Source organism: Grammomys surdaster, unplaced genomic scaffold (assembly GCF_004785775.1).
Source record: "Grammomys surdaster isolate TR1022 unplaced genomic scaffold, NIH_TR_1.0 125876, whole genome shotgun sequence".
In the NCBI taxonomy this organism is placed as follows: domain Eukaryota; kingdom Metazoa; phylum Chordata; class Mammalia; order Rodentia; family Muridae; genus Grammomys; species Grammomys surdaster.
In genome coordinates, this window is record NW_021620701.1 from 1915462 (window position 1) to 1940048 (window position 24587).

At 43.1% G+C, this 24587-nt stretch overlaps 1 protein-coding gene across 1 annotated transcript in view; it reads left to right on the forward strand.

Annotated features, from left to right (window-relative positions):
• The first annotated feature begins 21023 nt into the window (after positions 1–21023).
• The window catches only part of Btf3 (basic transcription factor 3), a 27818-nt gene continuing 24254 nt past the window's right edge, over positions 21024–24587 (forward strand). Inside the window, exons 1-4 of the mRNA XM_028752045.1 lie at positions 21024–21395; positions 21694–21762; positions 24125–24238; positions 24533–24583. Of these exons, the coding sequence (XP_028607878.1) occupies positions 21264–21395; positions 21694–21762; positions 24125–24238; positions 24533–24583 (366 nt within the window). The 5' untranslated portion in view covers positions 21024–21263. The remainder of the gene's footprint in view (positions 21396–21693; positions 21763–24124; positions 24239–24532; positions 24584–24587) is intronic.

Consider the following 24587-nt stretch of genomic DNA (forward strand, 5'->3'; position numbering starts at 1 on the left):
AAATGAGAGCACCTCTGGTCTATGCATTTGACAAACTCTGCAGGCACCTCTAACACGCCTGCCTGGAGGATGGCTGTGGGGCAGCTGAGGTCTTTACACCTCTGAGGCTGACTTAGCTCTTTTTTAAGTAACCTTTCGGCTTCTCCTCTTAAAGGGAGACGCATTTGCTGCAGCCATGTCAGGATCTGTGTGGCTTACCATCACATGTCAGCATCAGATGGGGCAGTGACGTGTCCACCAATCCCAGAAGATTGTATCTATATGTGTACTTTCGACCCCAATCTTTTTCTTTATGTTTACCTTGTTCTGTCTTTAACAGGATGGTCACAGGTAACCTCTGACCTCCGACAGCCATGCACATTTGTAGCCTTGTAGACAGGGCCCAGGGCAGCATGACTGGTGTGTCTGAGGGGCTATCGCTGGCTCCTGTTTGCCCATCGTTCCCATCTCCTCACCAGATGGGGTCACATACTCTTCAGTTTTTCTGCAGCCACAACAGAATTACCCTCCTCAGCTGGGGAGCTGGACGGGGGCCATTCTGGATTAGACATCAGGGTTCTGCCAGAAGCCAGAGCTTCCCTCTCAGCCTGGAGGCACACAAAAATAGGAGACAGCCCATTTAAAAAAACGTTTATATTATTATGATGATTATTATTGCCAAAGACCCTTCATCAGAGATTATCAAGGTTTCAGATTATGAAGCCCAGAACCTGCTGGGAAGGCACTCAGAGTGATCCAGACATACAAAGTGTAGGATAAGTAACTTCACTGCCAGATCTTCCTAGAAGGATGGAAACCTGCTTTTATTGAGCGGGTACCAAGTCTCAGGGCCTTATATACACAGCTTTCCTTAACCCTCACAATACCTCTGATGGTAGTTATGCCTAGTTACAGAGATAGAAATACATAGTAAACGAACTGAGAAGTAGAAACAACTTGCACAAAAGCCCACAGCCCATGAGCTGAATGAAGCTCATACTCTCTCGCTACCCCACCCCGCCTACCAGCGGCAGTGTTGCCGACTACAGTATACAGTACTATGTAGTACTTTCTTACATACATAGGAAAGAGTGAAGATGATTTTTAAAAGAAGCCAGAGTAAGTGTGCACTGAGTTCATGGAGTTGACCCTTGAGGTACTCTATAACCATCAAAAGCATAATCGAGGAAGAATTAGGAAGTGGGAGTTAGAGGTGTGGCATCAGAAATGAGAACATGCATATGTTCTCTGAATCTTTTCAAATCATTCTCCCTTGTCCTTCTGTCCACCTTCCTATGCCATCAAGAACTTCAGCTAGAATTGCGAAGACTGACTGTAGCAGGATACTTACTCTGCTACATTGTATTTGCAGTGGAGGTCGGTGATTGGGCAGTAGAAGTGGAGGTGAAGCCGGGAGAGAAAGAGAGGAAGGGGAGAAAGAGTGGGAGGGAAGGAGAAGAAAGGAAGCTATGGACTATGGAGAACCATGGATGGGTGGAAAGCTGTCCTGGGTAGCAATATCTATCAAAAGGTTAGATATTGGTAACAACTCTTAATTGTGTGGGCATCTTGTTGATTGAGCATTTCTAAATATATAAATCCTTAGATAATCATTACGCTTTAAGAGTCTCATTTCTACCAGGTACTGCAAGGATGGCAGATACTGTCTGGGGTTCAGCCGAGCTTTGTGGATGCAGCGTGGGGGATAGACATCTGTCCCAACTGATCTACCTCTCTCTGCCTCGGAGGCCATGGTCTCTGAAGCAGGACAGATGCCTGTTTTCCCACACCCTTGCCAATCTTGGATGCTCTATCCCATTAAAGTGTTTCTGTTGTGATAGTGAAAACTAAAAATCAAGTTGACTACTCCATCTTACCTGATGTTGAGTTTGAATAAGTACATGTTTGAATTTTTTTTTCCTTTGTGAATTGTCCATTCACAATTCTTCACCTACCTTCTTTTAGGGGGTGGATTTCTCTATTAGAATGTGTTGTCATATAAAAACCAACGCTTTGTCCCAATTTGTCTTCTGATTTCCATGTTTTTCTAACATGGGAGTTTTCAGTTTTCTTTGGTCAAGTCAATGATCTTGTCCTTCAAAGTCACTGTAAGAAAGGCTTGACATGCTATCTTTTACAAATAGCCAGTTTTCCCCTTCAATTGGCTGTCAGTTGTTTTAAAACACTCATTTATGTGTGTGGTTTTGTGTGTGGTACGTTCATTTTGTGCACATGTGTGCAGGTGCACATGTCCCTGCAGGAGTATGTACATACCAGAGACTGACACCCCGATGTCTTTCTTCAGTCTTTTCCTTGAGACAGGCTCTCACACTGAACCTGAAGCTTGTCACTTTGGCTAGACTCACTGTCTAGCCAGCTCCAAGTAGCTTCCTGTCCCCTTCCCGTGGCCCTGGGGTTGCAGGTATAAACCGCCATGCCTGGTCAATGCCATTTACTAAACAAGACCTACTTCCTCTAAACGTAAAGTGCTGCCTTTACATATTCAGTCTTCTCTCTTCTAGTTTCTTTCTCGATGGCATTGTCTTTTCGTTTGACCTGTCCATCATTGGTTTAATTTCTTTAACTTAATTTGTTTTGACATCTGTTAGGTTCAGTTCGATCTCTATTTATTAAGAAGTTTCAAATATTTTGCTAGGCGGCAGTAGCACATGTCTTTAATCCTAGCACTCAGAGAACAGAGGCAGGAGGATTTCTGAGTTTGAGGACTTGTTCTACAGAGCAAGTTCCAGGACAACCATAGACACCCGAAGAAACCCTGACTACAAAACAAACAAAATAACAAAGATTTTTTACATATTTTGACTACCTTGTGTAGCATGTAGTTTTAAAAAATGAACCACACTAAATCCAGGTGGGCACCAGCATCAAAGGTCTCACCCACACCCATGGCCAGCCCCAAGCAGCCTTGCCCTGGCTCCTTGGCCAGCCTGCTGCCAAGCCACTCCAGTCAAATACCAACTCCAAAGTTAGCTCTCTGCTTGCTAAGCTGACAGAACCAGTCTTTCCTGAAATGCCTGGAGCCTGCTCACACTTCCAAGGCCATCCACCCCGCTGTGGCTCACTCAGATCCACTCAGCCCCGTGAAATGATAACACTAGAGACTTATAATATACCAGCCAGATTTATAACGCTGAATCTCCAACCCCAAAATGCCTGCACAAAGAACACAAAACTCAATGGATATAAATAAAAGCTGCACACCTAGATTGGGCAAGTGTGCCTACACTGCTCTAGTGCTCATCTATGAAATTTCTAGCTACTTGTGGCTCCTTTAGGGCACGTGGTTCTGGTTCATCGTCTTCTGTCCTCCATCTTGTCTATCTTCTTCCTCTTTCTCTCTCTAAAACTTTCAGCTCCGCCTTTTCCTTCCACTGCCCAATCACAGGCTCTAGCCTTATCCATCCAATTAATATTTCACCTGACCTCACCGGAGTACTCGATCTACTCCTTGTAGGGGTTACACCTCTTGAGGGAGCAGAAAATACAAACAGCAATCCAGAACACGGCTGATTATTTGTTCCCCCCAAATAACTTCAAAATAATTTTATCAAAGCTTCATTTTTCAATTTAGTGTTCTAGCCCATCGAGGCTTGTCTCTCTAGGAACTCTCCTTGTTTGTTTGTTTGTTTGTTTGTTTGTCTGTGTAGCCCTGGCTGTCCTGGATTCACTCTGTAGAAGAAATTGGCCTCAGACTCACAGATCTGCCTGCCTCTGCCTCCCAAGTGCTGGGATAAAAGGTGTGCACCACCACCACGTGGCTGTTCTTTCCAGCACTCAGTAACTATACCTGGTACCTGTTGTTTACCTGTTCATGGAAGAAATAAATTCTAACCTGTGTCCAAAGACCTGAGAAGCAGATGAGTTATGGTATAAGTATCAATCTTTGTTAGTTAATTTTCCATTATTAATAACATTCTGCAACAGGCTCATAAATTATAAAGAAAAGGCTATTTCTTTTCTGAATGAAGGTCAAGGGGCTGCATCTGCTGATGGCCTTTTTTTGCTGGTAGAGTAGTGGTGTAGGGCATTATAAGGAAAGAGACAAGGAGTGTGTGTGTGTGTGTGTGTGTGTGTGTCCTCTAGTGTTTCTGTTCTTGTGAAGTCATTGATATTCAATTACAGAGGCTCCATGTGCTGACACTCCACTCAAAGGGGCCTCCTCTAATATCATGGTTAGACTAAGTTTCTACTTTCTCAGTATGTCACAATGGGGATTAAATCTCCAACATGAGTTTGGGAAGGATCAACCATGTTCAAATTGTAGCACAGGAAAGGCAGTGCCAGCTCAAACTGTCAGACAGAAAGGGAGAGATCAAGAGAATACCTTTCTGGACTGTCCTTCCCTGACTTAGCTTCTGCTAGATTTAATCTTTTGGCATTGCAATAGAATTCTTGTTATCTAGAAAGTTCACAATGGAGAACCTTCTAGTGAAGTTAGAAAATTAAAAATCACACAGATAATGTCATAATGTTTTAAATAAGTGTATCCTTTTATGTTGGGCTACATTGGGATCCATCTTTGGCTGCATGTGGCTCACGAGCCGTGAGTTAGATATACCTCTGTGAGTCTAGACCTAGCTTTGGTCCAGATGCAGAAGATGGAAAGCCAGGGGTGGTCAATCAAAGAAACAACAAGGAAGTAGAAAAACAGGACCTGCAGCATGAGGAAGGTAGGGTTCCACAGAGGACCCTGGGCAAGAGACCTGAGAGGGTAGGCTTTGTCTCCCTCATGCTTATGTGTGGGCTGGTCTCTCTCTCTCTCTCTCTCTCTCTCTCTCTCTCTCTCTCTCTCTCTCTCTCTCTCACACACACACACACACACACACACACACACACACACACACCAAGCAGAGCAAAGCAGCTAGGCCTGGGAGGCTAGTTTCAGAGCTTGCTTCTGAGTGTAATGTGTATACCATCTGTCTCGCCATGCTAGTAGGAGCACTAATAAAAATTACATGTTGAAACTTCTGCAGCCACTTGTACATAAAAATTCCATATGCCAATTGACTGAACTACATGAGCACATCTGTCAAAAACAGGTCTCTTAGGCATAGTTAAGGACATTCCAAAGTAGCTTTATAACTGCTCCGGCCTCCAAGAAGCATGAATTAACTCTCATGAGCTGGGTCTCTTCTCACTGAATGAAGGATTGGGCCAAATGTCTAAATAACTCAAGTCCACATTCCCCCTTTGACCCTCATTAGAGAAGACATCAGCAGTGCTGTGGAACTCTGTCTTTTTGAGTACTATATGGCCACTGCTGTCTCAAAAGCAGGGCAGCTGTGATTCCTCACAAGGTTGGGCTGGCTAACACTCCCTCCTGGAAAGGAAGGCTCGCAAAGTTCATTAGCCCCCCTTCCCCTCTGAGGAGCAATACATGGTTAACATTACTGGAGGAATAGCTCTCTTTTTGGGGAGTAGCCGCCTATAAGTTACCTATGCTTCTGAAAGTCATAATTTAAACCCATTGGTTCACCAAGGTAGTGTTGGGGGAATCATTCTTTAACCCGCGCAGGATTGGTGCCCTATCTGGGGTAAACATTGAAGCAAAGCCTAAAATTGTGCTCTTGGTCCACTCAGCTAACTGGTTAATATGGTCAAAATGCTCCATGGTTCAGGTCTGACAAGCATGAAGTAGAACACGTTCTGTGTCTCATCGCTCTCTTGCTCCAGCAATGTTTGCAGCGTGATGTACACAGGCACATAGTGGATGAACAAGCCACAGATGTCAAGCATTATTTTATCTTGAAACCTCAGTGAATGTATCTCTGAGGGGGCCTGTCTCCATCCTCTGTCTGCCTGCCTGAAATGGAGAGTCACGGAGAATATTGCGCTGCCCTCTAAGCCAAGCTTAGCCACACACTAAACCTCTGTGTGGCATCTCAGCACGCACCTGAACTAGGAACTGGCTATTTTACTTCTCTTTCCTCAAACATTTTGTTTGTTTCTTCTCTGACATATACGAAGATTTCTTTAGAAAAGAAGGAGTAGCCCGGTGGTGGTGGCACACGCCTTTAATCCCAGCACTTGGGAGGCAGAGGCAGGCGGATTTCTGAGTTTGAGATCAGCCTGGTCTACAGAGTGAGTTCCAGGACAGCCAGGGCTACACAGAGAAACCCTGTCTCCAAAACAAAACAAAAAACCAAAAAACACACACACAAAAAAAGGAAGGAGTAAATGAACAAGCCCATTTGGATGAGATTTGGAATTTTTGAATGTCTCAATGAGTTGCAATAACAGTGAGATGCTAGCAGGATAAAGCAGGAGAGCTGTGAGCATGGGTCATATGTGGATCTCAGAAACAAGAGGTGCACTGGAAGAAGAGCCGAGTGTCGGAGCTGGACACACGAAGAAAGGCCTGGGGAGTTCAGCTCAGTGCCTGCCTGGTGGCTTCAGAGGTAATCCGGCTGCCTCTCTTCCCAGCTGTCTTCGACTGTGTCACTAGATGTCACCCAGACAGGAGAAAGATATTCTTTCTTTTCCCACTGTCAGACTATTATATTCATAAGCAGGTGCCTCGTTTTAACACCAATTCTAGGGCTGTTATTGCTACTCTTTGCTCTTTTGTGGATTCTTTTTTGTCCCACCTTTTATCTCCCTAACACTAGATAGGAGAGAAACAAGGATAGAGGAGAGAGAGGAATTAGAAATTTATTTTCTAATTTCTTTTCCTTTGTTTCTTCTTTGACCACTGCTACTAACAAGCTGCAAACAACTTCCTTAAATGACCAACAACCCTCCTCTAACTCCTCTTGGGGACTTCACATTAATGCATCCTTTGAAAAGTTCCCATATATCAAAACGTCACACAATCATAGAAATTACCTGTAGCTGGCAAAACCATACTTCTGCTAGAGCATGAGGCAAATCATAGTAATCTGCTTCAGACAGACCAAAGCAGCCCCATATCCCTACACTTGGAATTAAAATGAAAGTGCATTCTTACAATCTCTCTCTCTCTCTCTCTCTCTCTCTCTCTCTCTCTCTCTCTCTCTCTCTCTCTCTGTGTGTGTGTGTGTGTGAGACAGACAGAGAGAGAGAGAGAGAGAGAGAGAGAAAGAGAGAGAGAGAGAGAGAGAGAGAGAGAGAGTTTCTTTTTCTTTTTCAGAAACCAAAATTCCAGAATTCTCATTACAGGATGCAAAAGTGATAGAGCTTTGGCCCCCATAAGATCATATATATGAATGTTTGGTCCCAAGACAGTAGGTTGCTTGGTAAGAATTAGGAGTCGTGGTCATATTGGAGGAAGTGTGTCACTAAGGGGTTAGTTTTGATATTTAAAAAGATCATACCATTCTCAGTTAGTACCTCCCCCACCCCACTCCCTGCCTCCCATTTGTGGATCAGATGTAAGCTTTCAGGTACTGCTCCAGTACCATGTCTGCCTGCTGTCATGCTTTCTGCCATGATGGTCAGTGGACTCACCCTCTGGAATTGTAATTCCCAATAAAGTATATGTGTGTGTGTGTGTGCGTGTGTGTGTGTATGTGTGTGTGTGTGTGTGTGTGTGTGTATAGCCTTGGTCATGTTTTCACAGAAACTAAGACAAGCCTAGTGACCAACACAGTGCCTTCCTGACTAGAACCCCTAGTGTGAGGACTCGTCACAGGAACTCCAGTTACAGGAATCTGTAGGCAGAGCTGGGGAAGAGAGAGTTACTCATAATGGAGAGAATGTGGTTAGCTCCAAATAGTAAAGAATCTGTAGTATAAAAGTGGAGTCTGACTGGTGCAGCATAAGAAGCCAGCTAAGGCTTCAGAAGAGTGGCTGTTGGTTCTGTCAGAACATACGCTCCTCATGGGGGCGCTGCTGTCCCTCAAGAAACTGATTCTTGGGACAAGGATGGGAAAACATTGAGGACATCTACGATTATCCAGACTGCACTCCTATCCTATGAAAGCTTGATTTCTTTCTTCTTCTTCTTCTTCTTCTTCTTATTATTATTATTATTATTATTATTGGTTTTTTTCAAGATAGGGTTTCTCTGTGTAGCCCTGGCTGTCTTGGAACTCACTCTGTAGACCAAGGCTGGCCTCGAACTCAGAAATCCGCCTGCCTCTGCCTCTGCCTCCCACGTGCTGGGATTAAAGGTGTGTGCCACCACTGCCCAGCTTGATTTCTTAATCTTAAATCTTCATGATGGGCTTTTTAATCCGCCCAGCTGTTAAGAGAATTGACTGCTCTTCCAGAGGTCCTGAGTTCAATTCCCAGCAACCACATAGTGGCTCACAACCATTTGTAATGAGATCTGATGCCCTCTTCTGGTGTGTCTGAAGACAGCAGCAGTGTACTTGTATAAATTAAGTAAATGAATCTTTATTATAGATAGATAGATAGATAAATAAATAAATAAATAAATAAATAAAAGCATTGTGAACACATGATATCTTGTGAATAACAATGACACAGGAGAGACACATGGTGTGTGAATGATCAGTACCAAAGCTAGGTGGGCACAAGGCTGTGACTGGAAGTTTTCCTCTCAAGCAATTACTTCACCTCAGTGTTGTATCCTGAGAAGTTCTGAACTAGAGATATTTACTTGTTTGAAGAAAAGTTGTTTGTTTTGTTTTGTTTGTTGTTGAATTGCCATGGTGACTCTCCATTCAAATTTAAAAATAAAGGTGGAGGTAGTCACACCCCTTTCTGGTCTTCTCATCCCCTCTCATGCAACATTCATGATTATCTTCTGGTAGCAGAGTCACTCTTTCTGGAAACCACAAAATCTTAGTGCCAGCAATGGTAGTGTCCCAGGCCGGGGTCAATGGTGGTGTCCCAGGCCGGGGTCAATGGTGGTGTCCCAGGCCGGGGTCAATGGTGGTGTCCCAGGCCGGGGTCAATGGTGGTGTCCCAGGATGGGGTCAATGGTGGTGTCCCAGGCTGGGGTCAATGGTGGTGTCCTAAGCTGGGGTCAATGATGGTGTCCCAGGCTGGGTGCTGAAGCACTCATCCTGTACCGGTATTTTTGGTTTCTTATTCTTTCTTGGCTAAACTAAATTACTGCTTATTTTCAGGCACATATTTTATTTCCTTTTTGTTTCCTTCATCACATTATCCTAGATGTTAAGATTTATACATAAATCTGTGACATTGTTTGTCAGGTTACATGTCATTAAAATGCCACACCCTGAAAGCCAGCATGAGGCTGTTATTTGGGAAATTTGATTCTAACTCCAAGAAAGGAGATCTACTGCTAATTTATGTCAGATAAACAGAAGGGGAAAGAGATTTAGAATTTTTTATTATGATGTTGTCCATAAATATTTTTGAGTACATCTATATTATATTGACTAATAAATACTGGAATGTTTCAGGTTTTACTCAAGTGCTCACCAGCAACAAAAGCTCCTTGAGGTCCTTTATGAGCTTGCCACATTTAAGAGCCACAACCCAATTATCTGAAACCACAAGTTACTGATTTATACTTCCCTTAAAACACTCAGGAGGCAGAGGCAGGCAGTTCTTGGTGAGTTCAAGGCCATCCTGGTCTACAAGCCAGGACTGCTATACAGAGAAACAAAATAATTTGCTTTTTAAAAATTATTTTATTATTTTGTGTGTATGATTTTGTATGAAGGTCTGTCTGTGCGTCATATGCATGCATCACCACTGGAGACCAGAAGAGGGCATCAGATCCCCAGAGGTGGAGTTACCAATAGCTGTGAGTCACCATGTGAGTTGAGCATTGGAGAAAGGCAGTCCTCTGGAAGAGCCGCCAGTACTCTTAACCACTGAGCCATTGATCAAGCTGCAGGTACACTGATATTCAATACTTGTATACAATGTATACTAGTCAAAACAGGCTAATTAACAGTTCCATCTCCTTATTACTTTGTGTTTAGAGCCTTCTAACTCCTTTATTTACTTGTAAAATCCACAACAGGTTTTTGTGGAGTGTAGTTATACTGGCTGGTTTTATGTAGCTTGACCTAAGCTTCAGTCATCTGAGAATAGGGAATCTCAATAAAGAAAATATCTGTATTGGCAGGTGTACGGCATTTTATTTCTTAGTGATTGATGTGGGAGGGCCATATGGATGGTGCTGTTCCTAGGCTGGTGATCCTGGATTCAGTAAGAAAGCAGGCAGAACAAGCAAGCCATGGGGAGCAAGCCAGTAAGCAGCACCCATGGCCTCCACATCAGCTCCTGCCTCCAGGTTCCTGCCCTGACTTCCTTTGATGATGAGCAGTAATGGGGAAGTGTAAGTGAAATAAACCCTTTCTGCCCCATCTTGCTTTGGGTCATGACGTTCCATCACAGCCAGAGAAACTCTTAAGATGGTGGACATCCCATTGATTTTCGTCACTCAAATCCATATGCTAAGACAACTAAATGTAAAAGACAAAGACATAAAGGACGAGTTACTCCATTCTCTTGGTGCACAATCAGTTAATGGTATCCACCTTTCTATTGAACTGCATCCAGCCAATGGACTGATGGTTCTACGGTCCATCATGATGGTGAATTCAAGGCAAAGGGAGTACAAAAACAGCTAGTCATCCAAGACAACAGCAAATGAATTTTCAGCTAGCTTTTTCCTCTTTATACAGCACAAGATTCCTACCTGAAGAATGGCTCTCCCCACAGTTAAAATGGGTCTTTCCACATCACTCAAGACAACCTTTCACAGACACGCTCAGGTGTAGCACGACTGATATAAGCTTATCCCTGACTAGCTTACAAATGAATGAGATACAGACTGTGGTTACTTTATTTGGCTTTGACAGTTACTGGGGGTAACCCCAATCTACTTTTCTAACTGCTGGCCTAGCTACCTCCCCAGCGGCGTACCCCAGATACTTGCTGTTTTTCCTGGCCATGTGATTATGGAACCTCTCTTCTCGTGGTTCCTCTTCCTCTTCCTCTCCCTCGTGGCCTCTCCTCTCTTCCTCTCACTTTCCACCCCCAACCAGGTAACTCAAAACCCACCTACCTCTAAGCCCTCCAGTAACTGGCTGTAGCCAATTTTATTTAACCAATAGTTTTAAATTAAGGAACCAGGTTTACCCAACAAAAGCTTGTAAACCTGAAAATTCACTCAAAGCCTTCAGGTACAGAGTTTAGTATTACAATACATAGCAATAGACCAAACCTCAACACTCAGGAGCTAGCCTAGCTAATCCCTCACAGGTGTACCTGAAGGCTTGCCCACTCTCCCCACCCTCCCACCCCACCCCCCACCCCCGTTCCTGGGAGATTCTAGGTTAAGTACTGTTGATGAGTAACACTGACCATCACAGCAGCTGAAGTCACAGCCTGCTGTGTTTTATTCAGTCAGCCTTAGTAACTGATGGACTGAAGAGGTGGCTTGGGGGTTAAGCACACTGGCTGCTCTTCTAAAGGACCAAGGTTCTATTCCCAGCAACTATGTGGTAGTGCATAGCAGTCCACAACTTCAGTTCTAAGGGTCTAATGCCCTCTACTGATCTCTGTAGGTACCAGGCATGCACATGGTACACAGACACATATGCAGACAAAACATCATACATATAAAAACTAAAATAAAAAATGTAAAGTGGGATCATTGTCGGGAGTGTGGTACATGGCCATAGACCCAGGTGCTTGGGACCAAGAAAATCACTTACACCCAGAGGCTCTAGGCTAGCCTTGGAAATACAATGAGGTCCCATTTGTGAGTAGGAGGGTTATTTAAGGAGAATTTAGGTGGAAATACATACATTTGAGATATGTAAATAGAGTCAGGTGAGAAGCAAATGTAAGACACAGGCCTGGGCATGAGGGATTCGAGTATGTAATAGAAATTCCCAAGTCAGGAGAAACCTAATGGAGAAACTTCAGGAAAGCACCGTACTTCAGGGTAAAGGGGTGAACAGATGCTGAGAGTCTTGTAGAGAATATAAAGTTAAGAAGAGGAGAGTCTAAAGAGATAGTTGAAAAAATAAGGCAGTCTAGCATCAGGAAAAGACAAGAGAGCAAAAGGTCGCACTGAGAGGGCTCGATCCCTTCAGCGGTTGAGAAGGTGGCAGATCCTGTAATAGACACTTTGCTAAACAGGCAACAGGGACATCTTTGTTTCTGCTACATGTGCTATGTTAAGTCGGCTCTTGGGTAGGGCTTTATTTTGATCCTAGTTAATAGAAGGCAGATGTCTGGCATCTGGTCCTACAACCCAGTCCGGCCACTGTTTCTGAGCAGCTGGCAGTCGTGCCTGGGCCAATCTCTGTGGGGGAACAGTGACGTGCCACCGGTTGTACATTCAGATCTGGGGGGATATGGAGTGTGAAGTTCTCTACCTGAACCACGTGAAAGATAAGGATCATTTGTTCTGACTTTCAGTGTTTCATGTCTCGATACCTATTATCATATCAGTAATGCTCTATTATAAACTTCCTATAAAATTTTAGCATGGTATAGCTAATACATTTATAGAGGTACTGTGCTTTATGTTTCTAAGGTAGCTATTTTGTTCATGGCTAGGCTGCATCAGTCAGCTACATTGGGTTGAAAGCTCTTGAAAGGACCTACTTCAGAAGCTGCCACTGAATTAAGGGGTAGACCAAGTATATTAAAAAGAGCTTTGAGGGCCGAAGAGATGCCTTATTCATTAAAAGCCCTTGTTGTTCTTAGAGAGAACCCAGGTTTGGTTCCCAGTACTTATATGAAGGCTCACAACTGTCTGCAACTCCAGTTCCAGAGTCTCAGTGTCCTCTTTTGACCCCCTCAGACACCAGATATGCACATGGTGCCCATACATAAACACACAACACTCATTCACTTAAAATAATTTAAAAGAATAACCTTGTGTAAAACTAGACCTATTTGAAAATTTACTTTTCCCCAGACTAAACCACGCTTTCTTCTGGAGACATCTGTGGAAGCCAGTGTAAGTAAGTTCACAGTTGTGAACTTACTGTGAACTATAGAGGGGGCAGCCTGCAGAATGTTCTCCCCACGAGGTGGCTTTTCAGAAAGAATTGCATGAACTATGACAGATAAATGCACTTGAAAGCAATAAAGGGAATCCCCTTGCTTTCCCACATTTCTCTGTGAGAAAGGCAAAGGCCTGGGAGGAATATTCTTGACTCTTTTCACATGAACAAAGATGATAACATAACATCATAACATCATAACATGGTCTTAACATATAATACCAAGTGTATTCTCTTGCTGAGTTTGTATTTGCTTAAGCCAACTGTAAACATCACCTCGCGTTTTGCTTGTTTTAGTAATAAAAGTGAGAAGTGCTTTGTTATTGGTCTCAGAAGCCTGGAGTCCCCTGTTTTATCCCCACTCGTATCTTTGGGATATATCCTTTGATCCTTGAGACTTAGCCTTGCTGGCCACAGGGTGGCTCAAAAGACATGTTCTGTGGCTTTCTTTGGAACATTTTTCAAGAATCCTCCATTTACTTTATATTAAACTCCAGGTTATTAGCATATCCTCCAGCGCCCTCATAAGTCCTTTTATCTTGGTAGTCGCATCTTTGCATTTCTTTTCGTGACCAGCTTTGGAAATTTAGTCAAGCATACACTCACTGTCTTAATACTTTCTGAGATGCTGAAATTTCAAAAGAACTATTTGGTGGTTTTTGAATCCACCAATTTAAAATCATTCAGGTAAGTAACTTTGAAAACTTACCTCTTTTGATTTTTAAAAAAATGTATATGGGTATTTTGCCTTCGTGTATGCCTGTGACAACATGCATGTGTGTGCCTGGTGCCCTAGAAGCCAGAGTTACAGACAGAGCTGCCATGTGAGTACTAGGACTCAAACTCTGTCCTTCGCAAGAACAGCAAATTCTCTTAACCAATGAGCCATCTATGCAGCCCCTGAAAAGAAAACCCTCACAACTGGAAAGAGCAGATTAGTTTCAATCACCATAAAGGAAAAAAACAAAAAGACTGTTTAATCCTACCTTGATAATGCTGCTACTGAGAGTGCAAAGTCTAGATCCCCTCTTCCTTTAACAGGTTAGGTTAGCAGATGTTACCATGTTTGTGAATTGATAGAACCAAAGGACACTTTCCCCATACAAGAGGATTTAACAAAGAACTGAAAAGAATAGTTCTATCATCTCATAATGACTCATCTGACTGTGGGCCACCTAAAACATGATAAATGTCTTGGGCTTCAAGAAACACTGCTCTACCTTCTTAAATTACTTTATGCTTTATTGTTACTGTTGGTCAAAAATATCCTATTCTGGACTAGCTGATGACTCTAGCCCCTCAAATTCCAGGGGATTCTTTCCTGTTGTGCAGTTCCTGGTAGGCCTTGATATACCTTGTATTCATGAGTGTCCTCCAGTAAAAGAACCAGCAGGTAATTTAGTTAGGGTTACTGTTGCTGTGATAAAACACCTCGCCCACAAGCAAATTGGGATGGAAAGAGTTTATTTCACTCACAGTTCCATATAATAGTTTGTTATCAAAAGCAGTCAAGGGGAGTGGAAAGATGGCTCAGAAGTTAAGAGCACTGACTTCTCTTCCAGAGGTCTTGAGTTCAATTCCCAGCAACCACATGGTGGCTAACAACCATCTCTAATGCAATACAGTTCCAATGCCCTCTTCTGGTGTGTCCGAAGATAGTGACAGTATGCATAAAAATAAATAAATAAATCTTAAAAAAAATTAAAAAGCAGTCAGGACAGGAACTCAAGTGGGGCAGGAGCTGATGCAGAGGCCATGGAGTGATGTGCTCACAGGCTTGCTCGTCATGGCTTGTTCATCCTGCTTTCTTATAGAATCCAGGACAGAGATGGCACCACCCACAATGGGATATGCCTTCTTCCATCAATCACTGAGAAAATGCCTTACAGGCTGGCCTACAGCCCGATCTTATGGAGGCATTTTCCTAATTGATGTTCTCTTCTCTCAGCTGACTTTAGCTTATGTCAAGTTGACATAAAACTATCCAGCACAGTAATGTTTCCATCCTTATACTGCAACTCAAAGACCCACTAGAACAAGACAATGCAAGGCTTGATATACAATGCTCTGAAACTCTTCATGGAGATGAACCAGAAACTTTTCGATGACTGCACCCAGCAGTTCAAAGCAGAGAAACTCAAAGAGAAGCTAAAAATGAAAGAACGAGAAGAAGCATGGGATAAAATAGAAAATCTAGCCAAAGTGAATTTCCAGGCACTATAAGAGAGTAACTCAGGACTGTTGAGGCTTAGCGTGACACCATCTAGGAAGGAGATGAAAATTTAGACCTGGAAGATGAGGGGGGGGGTTCAGAAAAGCGGTTGTTCTCTCTCCGGCTATGTTCCAAAAGAGAAGGAAAAGGCTGTTTCAGAGCCCTCCTGAGAGTAGGAAAAAATCAGGATACATCTTGCTTTCTCTCTGGCTCCTACTGGAGAAATCCTTAGTTCTGCTTTCCCTGTCTATTGTGAGTTCTTGGCGTGCCAATCTGTCCATGTGTGTTAATTATCTGTTTTGTTTCATTGTTTGAATGATTGTTGTTCTATGTTTTATATTTAAAAAATGTTTATTGTGTATGATTAAAAATTTGCAACTTTGATAATAGAAAGTTGGTTTAACTAGCAACTCAGGGCTAAAGAGATGGCTCAGCAATTAAAGGTCAGGCTATAGTGGAAATAGCACGTTTAACTTTGAAAAATTATCTTGAAAAAAAACAAAAAAAAGATGTTTACTTCACACTTTAGGCAAGATTTTAAAATTTTTATTAGTGAATAAGGATTCACTGTCTGCCACAGACAGACATTGGAAATGAGCCCAGAAGGCACTGGGCTTAGTGAAATGGAAAGAATTGTCATCAGGTGTATGAAAAGGCCCTGACCCTGTATTAGTCAGGGCGAGAGATTCTGTTTGTGTTTTTCCTAAAGATGCCAAAAGTCCTGTTTAGGTTCCTGAGCATTGCATGTGCCCTGTAACTATAGAGCCTTGCCCAGACAGAGATCTACTGGAGCTTTGTGAAGAACCCCCCAGTTCTGATGTTAGTCCGGATAAGTAGCTCAGCCTGGCTGGTCATAGTTTTCACCAACAGGACTACTGGAAAAGCTGCAGTGGAATTGATATTTCTTTGGTGCTTTTGCAGTCAGGAGACCCAGTCCTAGCCAATTACTAGGCTGGTGCCCATGTCAGTGGCACGAGAGAACCCTACTGCCCAGGTTTGTCTCAGCCTTTACTGAAAATAGTTAGTTAATGTAGAGCAACTCCTTTGCAGTCCTTACCTAAGACCGGGGGCCTGAGGCTGGCAGGGATTCCCAATGACGACTAATTGGTATTGATGGAAGGTGGCCTAAGACAGACACTATTCACCTATAAAATAAAAATAGAGGACCTGTAGGACCCTGAAGGGCTGCCATGCCCTGGCTGAGACTTTCCGTGTGCTGCTGTCTACCAAGTAACATTCTGCAGTTTTTCTAAGAACAAAACATCCTGTTGAAGGTGTGATGCCCCAGGCAGGGACTTTCCACTATATAAACTATTGCCCGCCAGTTGAGTTCTTGTTTGTGCCCCCACACCCAGTTTGGTGTATATACTGAACCTGCTCAGTAAAAGCTTTGGCATTCTCTCATAACGAATGACCTGAGTCTGTGTCTTCCTTTAATCCCCCAGGCCTATACCCAAGCTTGGAACTGTGGCAGCACTGGTGCTGCCAAGAGAGGAGGGAGATACACTATGGACAGAGGTCAATGGTTGGGCCAGAGTGAAGTAGAGAGTTAGAGTTCCCAGCATGGTATAGTCCGGTTAGATTTAGAGTAGTTGGGAGACTGCCCAGCAAAAGGCCTAAGCTTTAAAATATTAAAAAACCTCTGTATCATTATTTTTATTGCTGGCAGGTCCAAGATGGTTCCACTATATACTACCTGACATCAAATGGCAAATTTGGAGAAAGAACAAACAAACAAAAACATTGTTTCTGTGGCAAAGAGATGAAAGAGATATAAATTAATGGAGTAAAGTAACTCAGCAAGATTTCCAGAGACCTGACAAGCTAACATATAGATATCAACTTGGGCCAAGACAGAGATACTGGAAGAAGAACGCAAGGAAGTTTAGTGGATAGTGTGTCCACTGTGGTTCTCTGACAACTAAAAGCACAGGAACCTGCCTGTGAGATGGCTCAGGAGAAATGCTCTTGCCACTCAAGCCTGATGGCCCCAGTTCAATCTCTGGGACCATAGTGAAAGAAATTCAACTCCTAATAGTTGTCTTCTGCCCTTTACACACACACACACACACACACACACACACACACACATTAAATAAAATCCTGGAAATATTCACCTTCAGTCATTTCTCAAAACTCCTTGTGAGTCATAATTTCCCTTAAGAATTAGGCCTGAAAGATCTTTACCAATCGTACATCCAATAGAGGGCTAATATCTCATATATACAAATAACTCAAGAAGTAAGACTCCAGAGAACCAAATAACCCTATTTTTAAAATGGGGAACAGAGCTAAATAGAGTTTCCTCAACTGAGGAAACTTGAATGGCCAAGAAGCACCTAAAAAAATATTCAACATCCTTAGTCATCAGGGAAATGCAAATCAAAGCAACCCTGAGGTTCCACCTCACACCAGTCAGAATGGCTAAGATCAAAAACTCAGGTGACAGCAGATGCTGGCAAGGATGTGGAAAAAGAGGAACACTCCTCCATTGCTGACAGGATTGCAAGCTGGTACAACCACTCTGGAAATCAGTCTGATGGTTCCTCAGAAAATTGGACATAGTACTACCTGAGGACCCAGCTATAACACTCCTGGGCATGTACCCAGAAGATGTTCCAACATGTAATAAGGACACATGCTCCACTATATTCATAGAAGCTATGTCTATAATAGCCAGAAGCTGGAAACAACCCAGATGTCCCTCAACAGAGGAATGGATACAGAAAATGTGGTACATTTACTCAATGGAATACTACTTAGCTATTAAAAACAATGATTTCATGAAATTTGCAGGCAAATGGATGGAACTTGAAAACATCATCCTGAGTGAGGTAACCCAATCACAAATGAACACACATGGTATGTACTCATTGATAAGAGGATATTAGGCAGAGTGTGGAATACCCATGATACAACTCACGGACCACATGAAGTTCAAGAGGAAGGAAGACCAAAGAGTGGATGCTTCAGTTCTACTTAGAAGGGAGAACAATTAATAAAGGGAAGTAAAGAGTAGGATGGACTTGGGAGGAAGAGAGGAGAGGGAGGGGGAAAGAGGGGCAGAATCAGTTATGAGAGGAGATGGAGGAGATCTCAGGAAATTGAACAGAGATGTGTAGGAATGAGAGATTGGGAACTTGGGGGTAGCAACCAGAAAGTCCCAGATGCCAGGAAAGCAAGAGTCTTCCAGGACCCCACAGGGATGGCATTAGCTGCAATACCCCACAAAAGGGAGGGAGAACCTGTTGAGACCATATCCAAAGGTTAGGCATGGCTCCCAGGTTGAGGGATGGGGCCACCTACCCATCTCCAAAATTTTAATCCAGAATTGTTCCTGTCTAAAGAAAATACAGGGATAAAGAGTGGAGCAGAGACTGAAAGAATGGCCATCCAGAGACTGCCCCACCTGAGGATCCATCCCACATGCAGACACCAAACCCAGACACTATTGCTGACACCAGGAAGTGCTTGCTGACAGGAGCCTGATACAGCTGTCTCCTGAGAGCCTCTGCCAGATCCTGACCAATACAGGTGCAGATGCTAGACACTCGCAGTCAACCATCGGACTGAGCACAGGGACCCCAATGGAGGAGTTACAGGAAGGACTGAAGGAGCTGAAGGGGCCTTATCTGCCATCAATCGGAGGGGAGGCCCTCAGTCCTGAGAAGGCTTGATGCCCCAATGTAGAGGAATGCTAGGGTGGTGAGGTGAGAGTGGGTGGGTGGGTGAGGGAGAACCCTCATAGAAGCAGGGTAAGGGGAGGATAGGATAGGGGGTTTGCAAAAGGAAAACCAGGAAAGGGCATAACATTTGAAATGTAAACAAATAAAATATCCAATAAAAAAAGAGAAGATAAAAGAAAAGAAAAAAGGAAAAGAAGAATAATTGACATTTGCTTCAAAAAAAAAAAAAAGATTAAGCCTGATGTCAAGTAACAACCTGGCTCTTGCTGAAGCCAACTCAAGTTCCAGTCAGAGATGAAAATGACTCATATATTTTGTTTAGACATATACTATGAACCAGGGAGAGCAATCATGTTCTCCTTTTCTCGAAGTTCTGTTGACAGAGGCCATCTCGAGTGCTAAGGAAGCAGTTGTTGCACTGCTCTACATGAGCAGTAAAGGGTGGGAGGCAATCCTCTACATTTGCTGTAGACAGCGGGAGTATGTGGGAAATGGTAGTCCTGAAGGAAGATTCAAACAGTAACTTCTAGAGGAAAAGTTAAAGAACAAAACCCTTCGATTATATTTTAAAAGGCTGGTATATAAATATTAGCAAAATCTGAAGTCCTAGTATATCAAGGGTCAAAATAAACATTGTCTTCCTTACAGTTAGGAAAACTTTGGTGATTTTCAAGATCATACAAGTTTTCCATACCATGAAAGAACAGGAGAAAATAAACCGAGTCATATTTCTTAAATATAGATCTAAAAGATGAGGCAGGTATCAGTTACATATTGTAGAGTTTTATGTAAAAATTCAGAAAATATCATGGTTAGGAAGTTTCACATATCTTCAGTATAATATGAAGGGTAAAATATTCTATAAACATTTCTTTAAAGAGAAATAGTTCTACATTCTATATATCATCTGTAATACAGTCATATGTTTTGTTTTATTTTATTTTATTTTATTTTCTGTAGCACTGAATTCTGTTGCCTGACGTCAGTTATTTGGAGTATGTTTAGGCTGAGGTACTTCACAGCCTAGGCAACAAGCACTGACACACTTACTTGTTGGGATAAAAGAAACATTGTTCTTTGTTGTTTCAAGAAAAAAGAAACTGTTACAATTTTCTACATAGTAACTTAGTTGTCTCTCCTGACTTTTTTTTTTTAATGCTTCATCGCTGTTGCAATAAACTCTTGTGTAAAAAGGTTTCCAAGGGAAAAAATGATTTTAGCTAGAGTATTCATTTCTGCAAGTTTTCTGGATAAATTGTATTCTCTCTCAAAATTCTAACACACTTTCACTTTTGACTATCCAAAAGCACTTCATAGCTTAGATTGGAAAAGGGCTTGAGCACACAGAATTTTCATTTAAACTTTTTTTTTTAAATCTTCATATAGGTAGTATTTAAGGTTATCTTAAAACCTGTCTGGGAATGGTGCTGGACTACTGTAACCCCAGCACTGGACAGAGAGAGGGGCTCCGAGGCTGGAGGATAGCTGTGTTTCAGTCTATTTAATAGAAACACTTTTCAAACAACCATCACATCATGCAACAAAAAACCGATAACCACAATGAAACACAATTTGTGCTGGAGTTCGGCAAACTTTAACTCACAACCACGTTTTTATCTCCAAGCACACGGGCTCAACTTCATCTTTGATTGAACTATTCAAGGTAAAGTTTGCTCCATTGTGAATGCTTCATGGTCAAATCCATGAAGATTCGCTATCAAGGAGTGGATGGTAGTGGTGTAGAGAGTTAAGGGGTTAGAAATCTTGATATCCTGTTTCAAACTTGAATAGAAGGAATTGCTAAGGGGTGAAGATCTGGAATGCGGTTTGAACAAGCTTTCTAGAAATTCTGAATCAGGATTTCAACATCACCCAAGTCACTTAATTTTGGAAAGCAGTATTAGTTAGCTTCGCTGGTTTTGGTAGTTTTTATTTACACCCAGCATTGAGCAGACACTGCTGCCTACTGGACAATGCTGGACCCCCTAAGGGTGGACACAGGGCAGACTGACGTAACCACAGCTCTACAGGGAGCCTCACTGATCTATCCGTGGTCTTTCCCAGGATCGCGGGCGGCGTCCGCAGCTCCCAGCTCTCCCGCGCAGCTCCCAGCCCGCCGCCGGACGACAGGAAAGAACTAGCCGCTCGCTGGACCCGCACCCTCGCCGCGGGGGCCCGGCCGCGCATGCGCAGCGACGCCAAGTCCGCTTCCTGAGTTCTGGAGGAAGTGGCGTCGTGTTACTTCCGGCCTCCCTCTAGCTGCCATCTTGTGTCCCCGCGTGTGTGCGCCTTATCTTAGCTGGTCTGCCCGAGACCCCCTGAGCGTGAACCTTAGTTCCCCGCGCGGTCCCATTTCCACTCCGACAAGGTACAAAAAGGCTGTGGACGCCGGCGAGGGAGGAGAACGGGAGCGGGGGCGGGCATTTCCCGGCAGGAGCGAGACAGGGAGGGGACAGGGCTGAGGAGAGGAGAGCGATGCGACGGACAGGCGCTCCCGCTCAGGCTGACTCTCGGGGGCGAGGGCGAGCCAGGGGCGGCTGCCCCGGGGGCGAGGCGACGCCCTCTCTTCCTTCACCTCTCGGCGGAACCCGAGGACAGGAACCTCAGGTACCGCGAGGCCTGCGGAAAGTGGCCGGACCGGGCAGGCCCTGGCTAGGCCGAGGCCGGCCGGGGCGGCGAGTGGAGGATGCTGCCCCGCCGTGGGGCTGAGCCCGAGTCCGGGCCTGGAAGGGGGAGGGGCGAGAGTGCTAGTGCTCTCCGGGCTCGCTCGGAGGGGACTTTTGGAGCTTTGTGTGGGTGAATTTGGGATCCAGGCCTCAGCCTGAAGAGGATGTTCTCCTGATAACGAGCATGGAATGCTGGAGTGGCCCGACCGTTCTGTGCTGAGGATTTTCTCTCTTTGTAGATGAAAGAAACGATCATGAACCAGGAAAAACTTGCCAAACTGCAGGCACAAGTGCGCATTGGTGGGAAAGTAAGTTTCTTTTTCTTTATTCCTTTTTAAAAATATGTTCCCTTTGCCTTTCTCACGTTGTTTTTGGTCACTTTGCTTGGCAGGGGAAATTGGCAAAGCTAGCAAATCCAAGGGCAACGAGACCGATACCAAGAGACGTGGAGGCTATATATTGGGGTGAGGAGGGTAATCGAGTAGAGAAAAAAACACTTAAAAGCGTTGCTTTACTTGCACGAGGTTCAGGATTATGGAGTGTATAAACAGAACAGAAATGTTACTAATAGTGGGAAAAGTATGTTCTCTGCCAAATCATTGTGCACCGTCTACCCTTGACCTCTACAAAATTGGGGGGTTATTTTGTTGTTGTTTTTTGAGCTATCCTGAGATCTAACACAAGTTTTTACGAGCTAGACAAGCTCCTTAACTCCCGAACTGCGTTCCCACACACACACACACACACACACACACCCTTTTTTTTTAAGGCAAGTTAACTGAAAGTGTTGGTTTTTCCTGTTCTACTTAATGATTAGGTACTTTTTATTTATTTATTATTAAGACCTTTCTGCAATGCTTTCTGAACTTAGGGTGTTTGAGGATACCTTCTTTAGTTGGTGTACTTTTAAAATTCATGAACAGTGTTAGGTTGGAAAATACTGCCTGAGCACATGTCTTCTGTTGTTCAGCCTTTGTCATTATGCTACAATGGGAGAATGCAATGGTTTCTCCCAATGGATACTGCTCTTAAAGACTCTTTATTGAACTTGCTGTTGGTGCTGAGTCCACTCCAGATGAAGAGCTCCTTAGTGTCAGGGTTGTGTTAGCTCATTCCTGGTGTTTAACAGGGTGAGGCAGCTTGTTGAAACATGGTATCTTGGTGGAGCGTCCCTAGTACAAGTTTGTTACCTATTAGACTGTTCTGACTTTAACATTTACCTTCAGTAGTCTTCTGAGAGATAACCAAATGTTGCAGGTAGGTTAAGTAACCTAAGTTAGGAGAGTGAGCACCAGCAGTGTGTATCCTGTTTGCCTCTGTTGGTAATTGTAGTCTTCAGTTTGCATTCATGACATTAACTTTAGATGTTTCTTGTCCTTTTTATTTTAAGGCTTCAAGTGCTAAGGAAAAGCTGGGCTTATTTCTTTTTCGTTTCTGGAGTGGTGTGCTTGTGTGCAACGTTGTTCCTCCACTAGGTTTTACCTTTTAGTCGTCAGTCCAGGGAAACAGAAAGCCTTCCAAGTTAGTCTCACAGGGATACTTTGTATCTAGGTTTTCTTTGTTAAGCTAAGACAATGTTTCCAGTTACAATATGGGAACTTTTTTTTCTGTACCTTTTAAGAACCTTACTTACAGGATGCAGGAATGTTGCTGTAGAGAAAAGTAGTGTTAGATTCACATGCTTTTAGGTGACTTATTCAAGGCTCTTTTCAGTGTCTAATGGAAAAACTGACAATCTTTTAAGCAAATCTTACATTTGTGAGATGTATGGAATCTATAAGCAGTTGTCTGTATTTTATAATCTTAAATTTTTCCTGGTGGTATTGTTCTTATTATAAAAGTCTATTCATAGTCTGCATAAAGTTGGACGTAACTTAAGCATGCCATAGTTAGTGCAGAGTTGAGGGAAGACACAGATTAGACAATGGCTTGACAGGATTTTAAAGTATGACTAACAATAACCATTAAAAGTAATCTAGGAAAGACAGAGATGCTTGTGGAGATCCTTAGAGTGATTGAGAAGAGCCCTTTTCATGGGGAGATGAAATTTGTTCTAGGGAGGGAGGTGAGCAATGCAGGGAAGAGGGAGGGAGTTGAGAGATGTGTATTTGGCTGAGGAGAGCTCTGTGGGTTAAGAACTTTCTACTCTTGGCTGTAATAGATAGTTGTATACAGATTCATGGGTTCTTTGTATACTATCTCACCTGTGAATATTAAGCTATTGTTTACTCTTTGAAAACAAAAAGTATAAATGAGGCTTGGCTTAGGTTGAAACATGGCCATGTCTGGTCATTTTTTAAAAAGACTTAAAATGTCAGGGCTTGTGAAAAGACATTTTTGCATCTTACAAACTGGTGCTTATGGAGAATTCCTATGTCATTCCTTACTTCTGTCTTAGTCTGCCTTTTGAACTTCTTAGTTTGTGGGTTTGATAACTACCTTTAGTTTTTATTATGTATTTGGTTTTACTTGAAACCAGGTCTCAATCATTTTGCTCTGGTTTGCCTAGAACTCAGTAAAGTGACCAGGCTGCTTCAAATTCAGAGATCTGTTGGGAGTGTGCCACCGTGTTCCATCTGGTTAACTGTCTTGTACAGAAGCCAAGATCTGAAAAGAATTGTAAAGATCTGCTGCTATGTGAATGTGTTGTTTGCCCTCTTATTCCTATAGGGAACTGCTCGTAGAAAGAAGAAGGTGGTTCACAGAACAGCCACAGCAGACGATAAAAAGCTGCAGTTCTCCTTAAAGAAGTTAGGGGTAAACAATATCTCTGGTATTGAAGAGGTAAGGGTCAACACCTGGTATGGCTGGAAAGTTGCTGTAGGCATTGTAGTAGTTCATGCCCCATTAGATGTTTAGATGTCTGAGTGTCTTGGGAGGTGTTCCTGCCCTATTAACTAAACAAGTGATCAAGGATGTTGTGAAGCCAGAAAGCTATTCCCTTACTCATTCCAGGGAAGTTGTCACCTGTGCTTCAAAAGGAAGACCTATACCAGTTAGCCAGATTCCAGTTTTTGTTTAATAAAAACATTGATTTAAAGGAATATTTGGTAATCATTATAATTATTTTCTTTATAGGTGAACATGTTTACAAACCAAGGAACAGTGATCCATTTTAACAACCCTAAAGTTC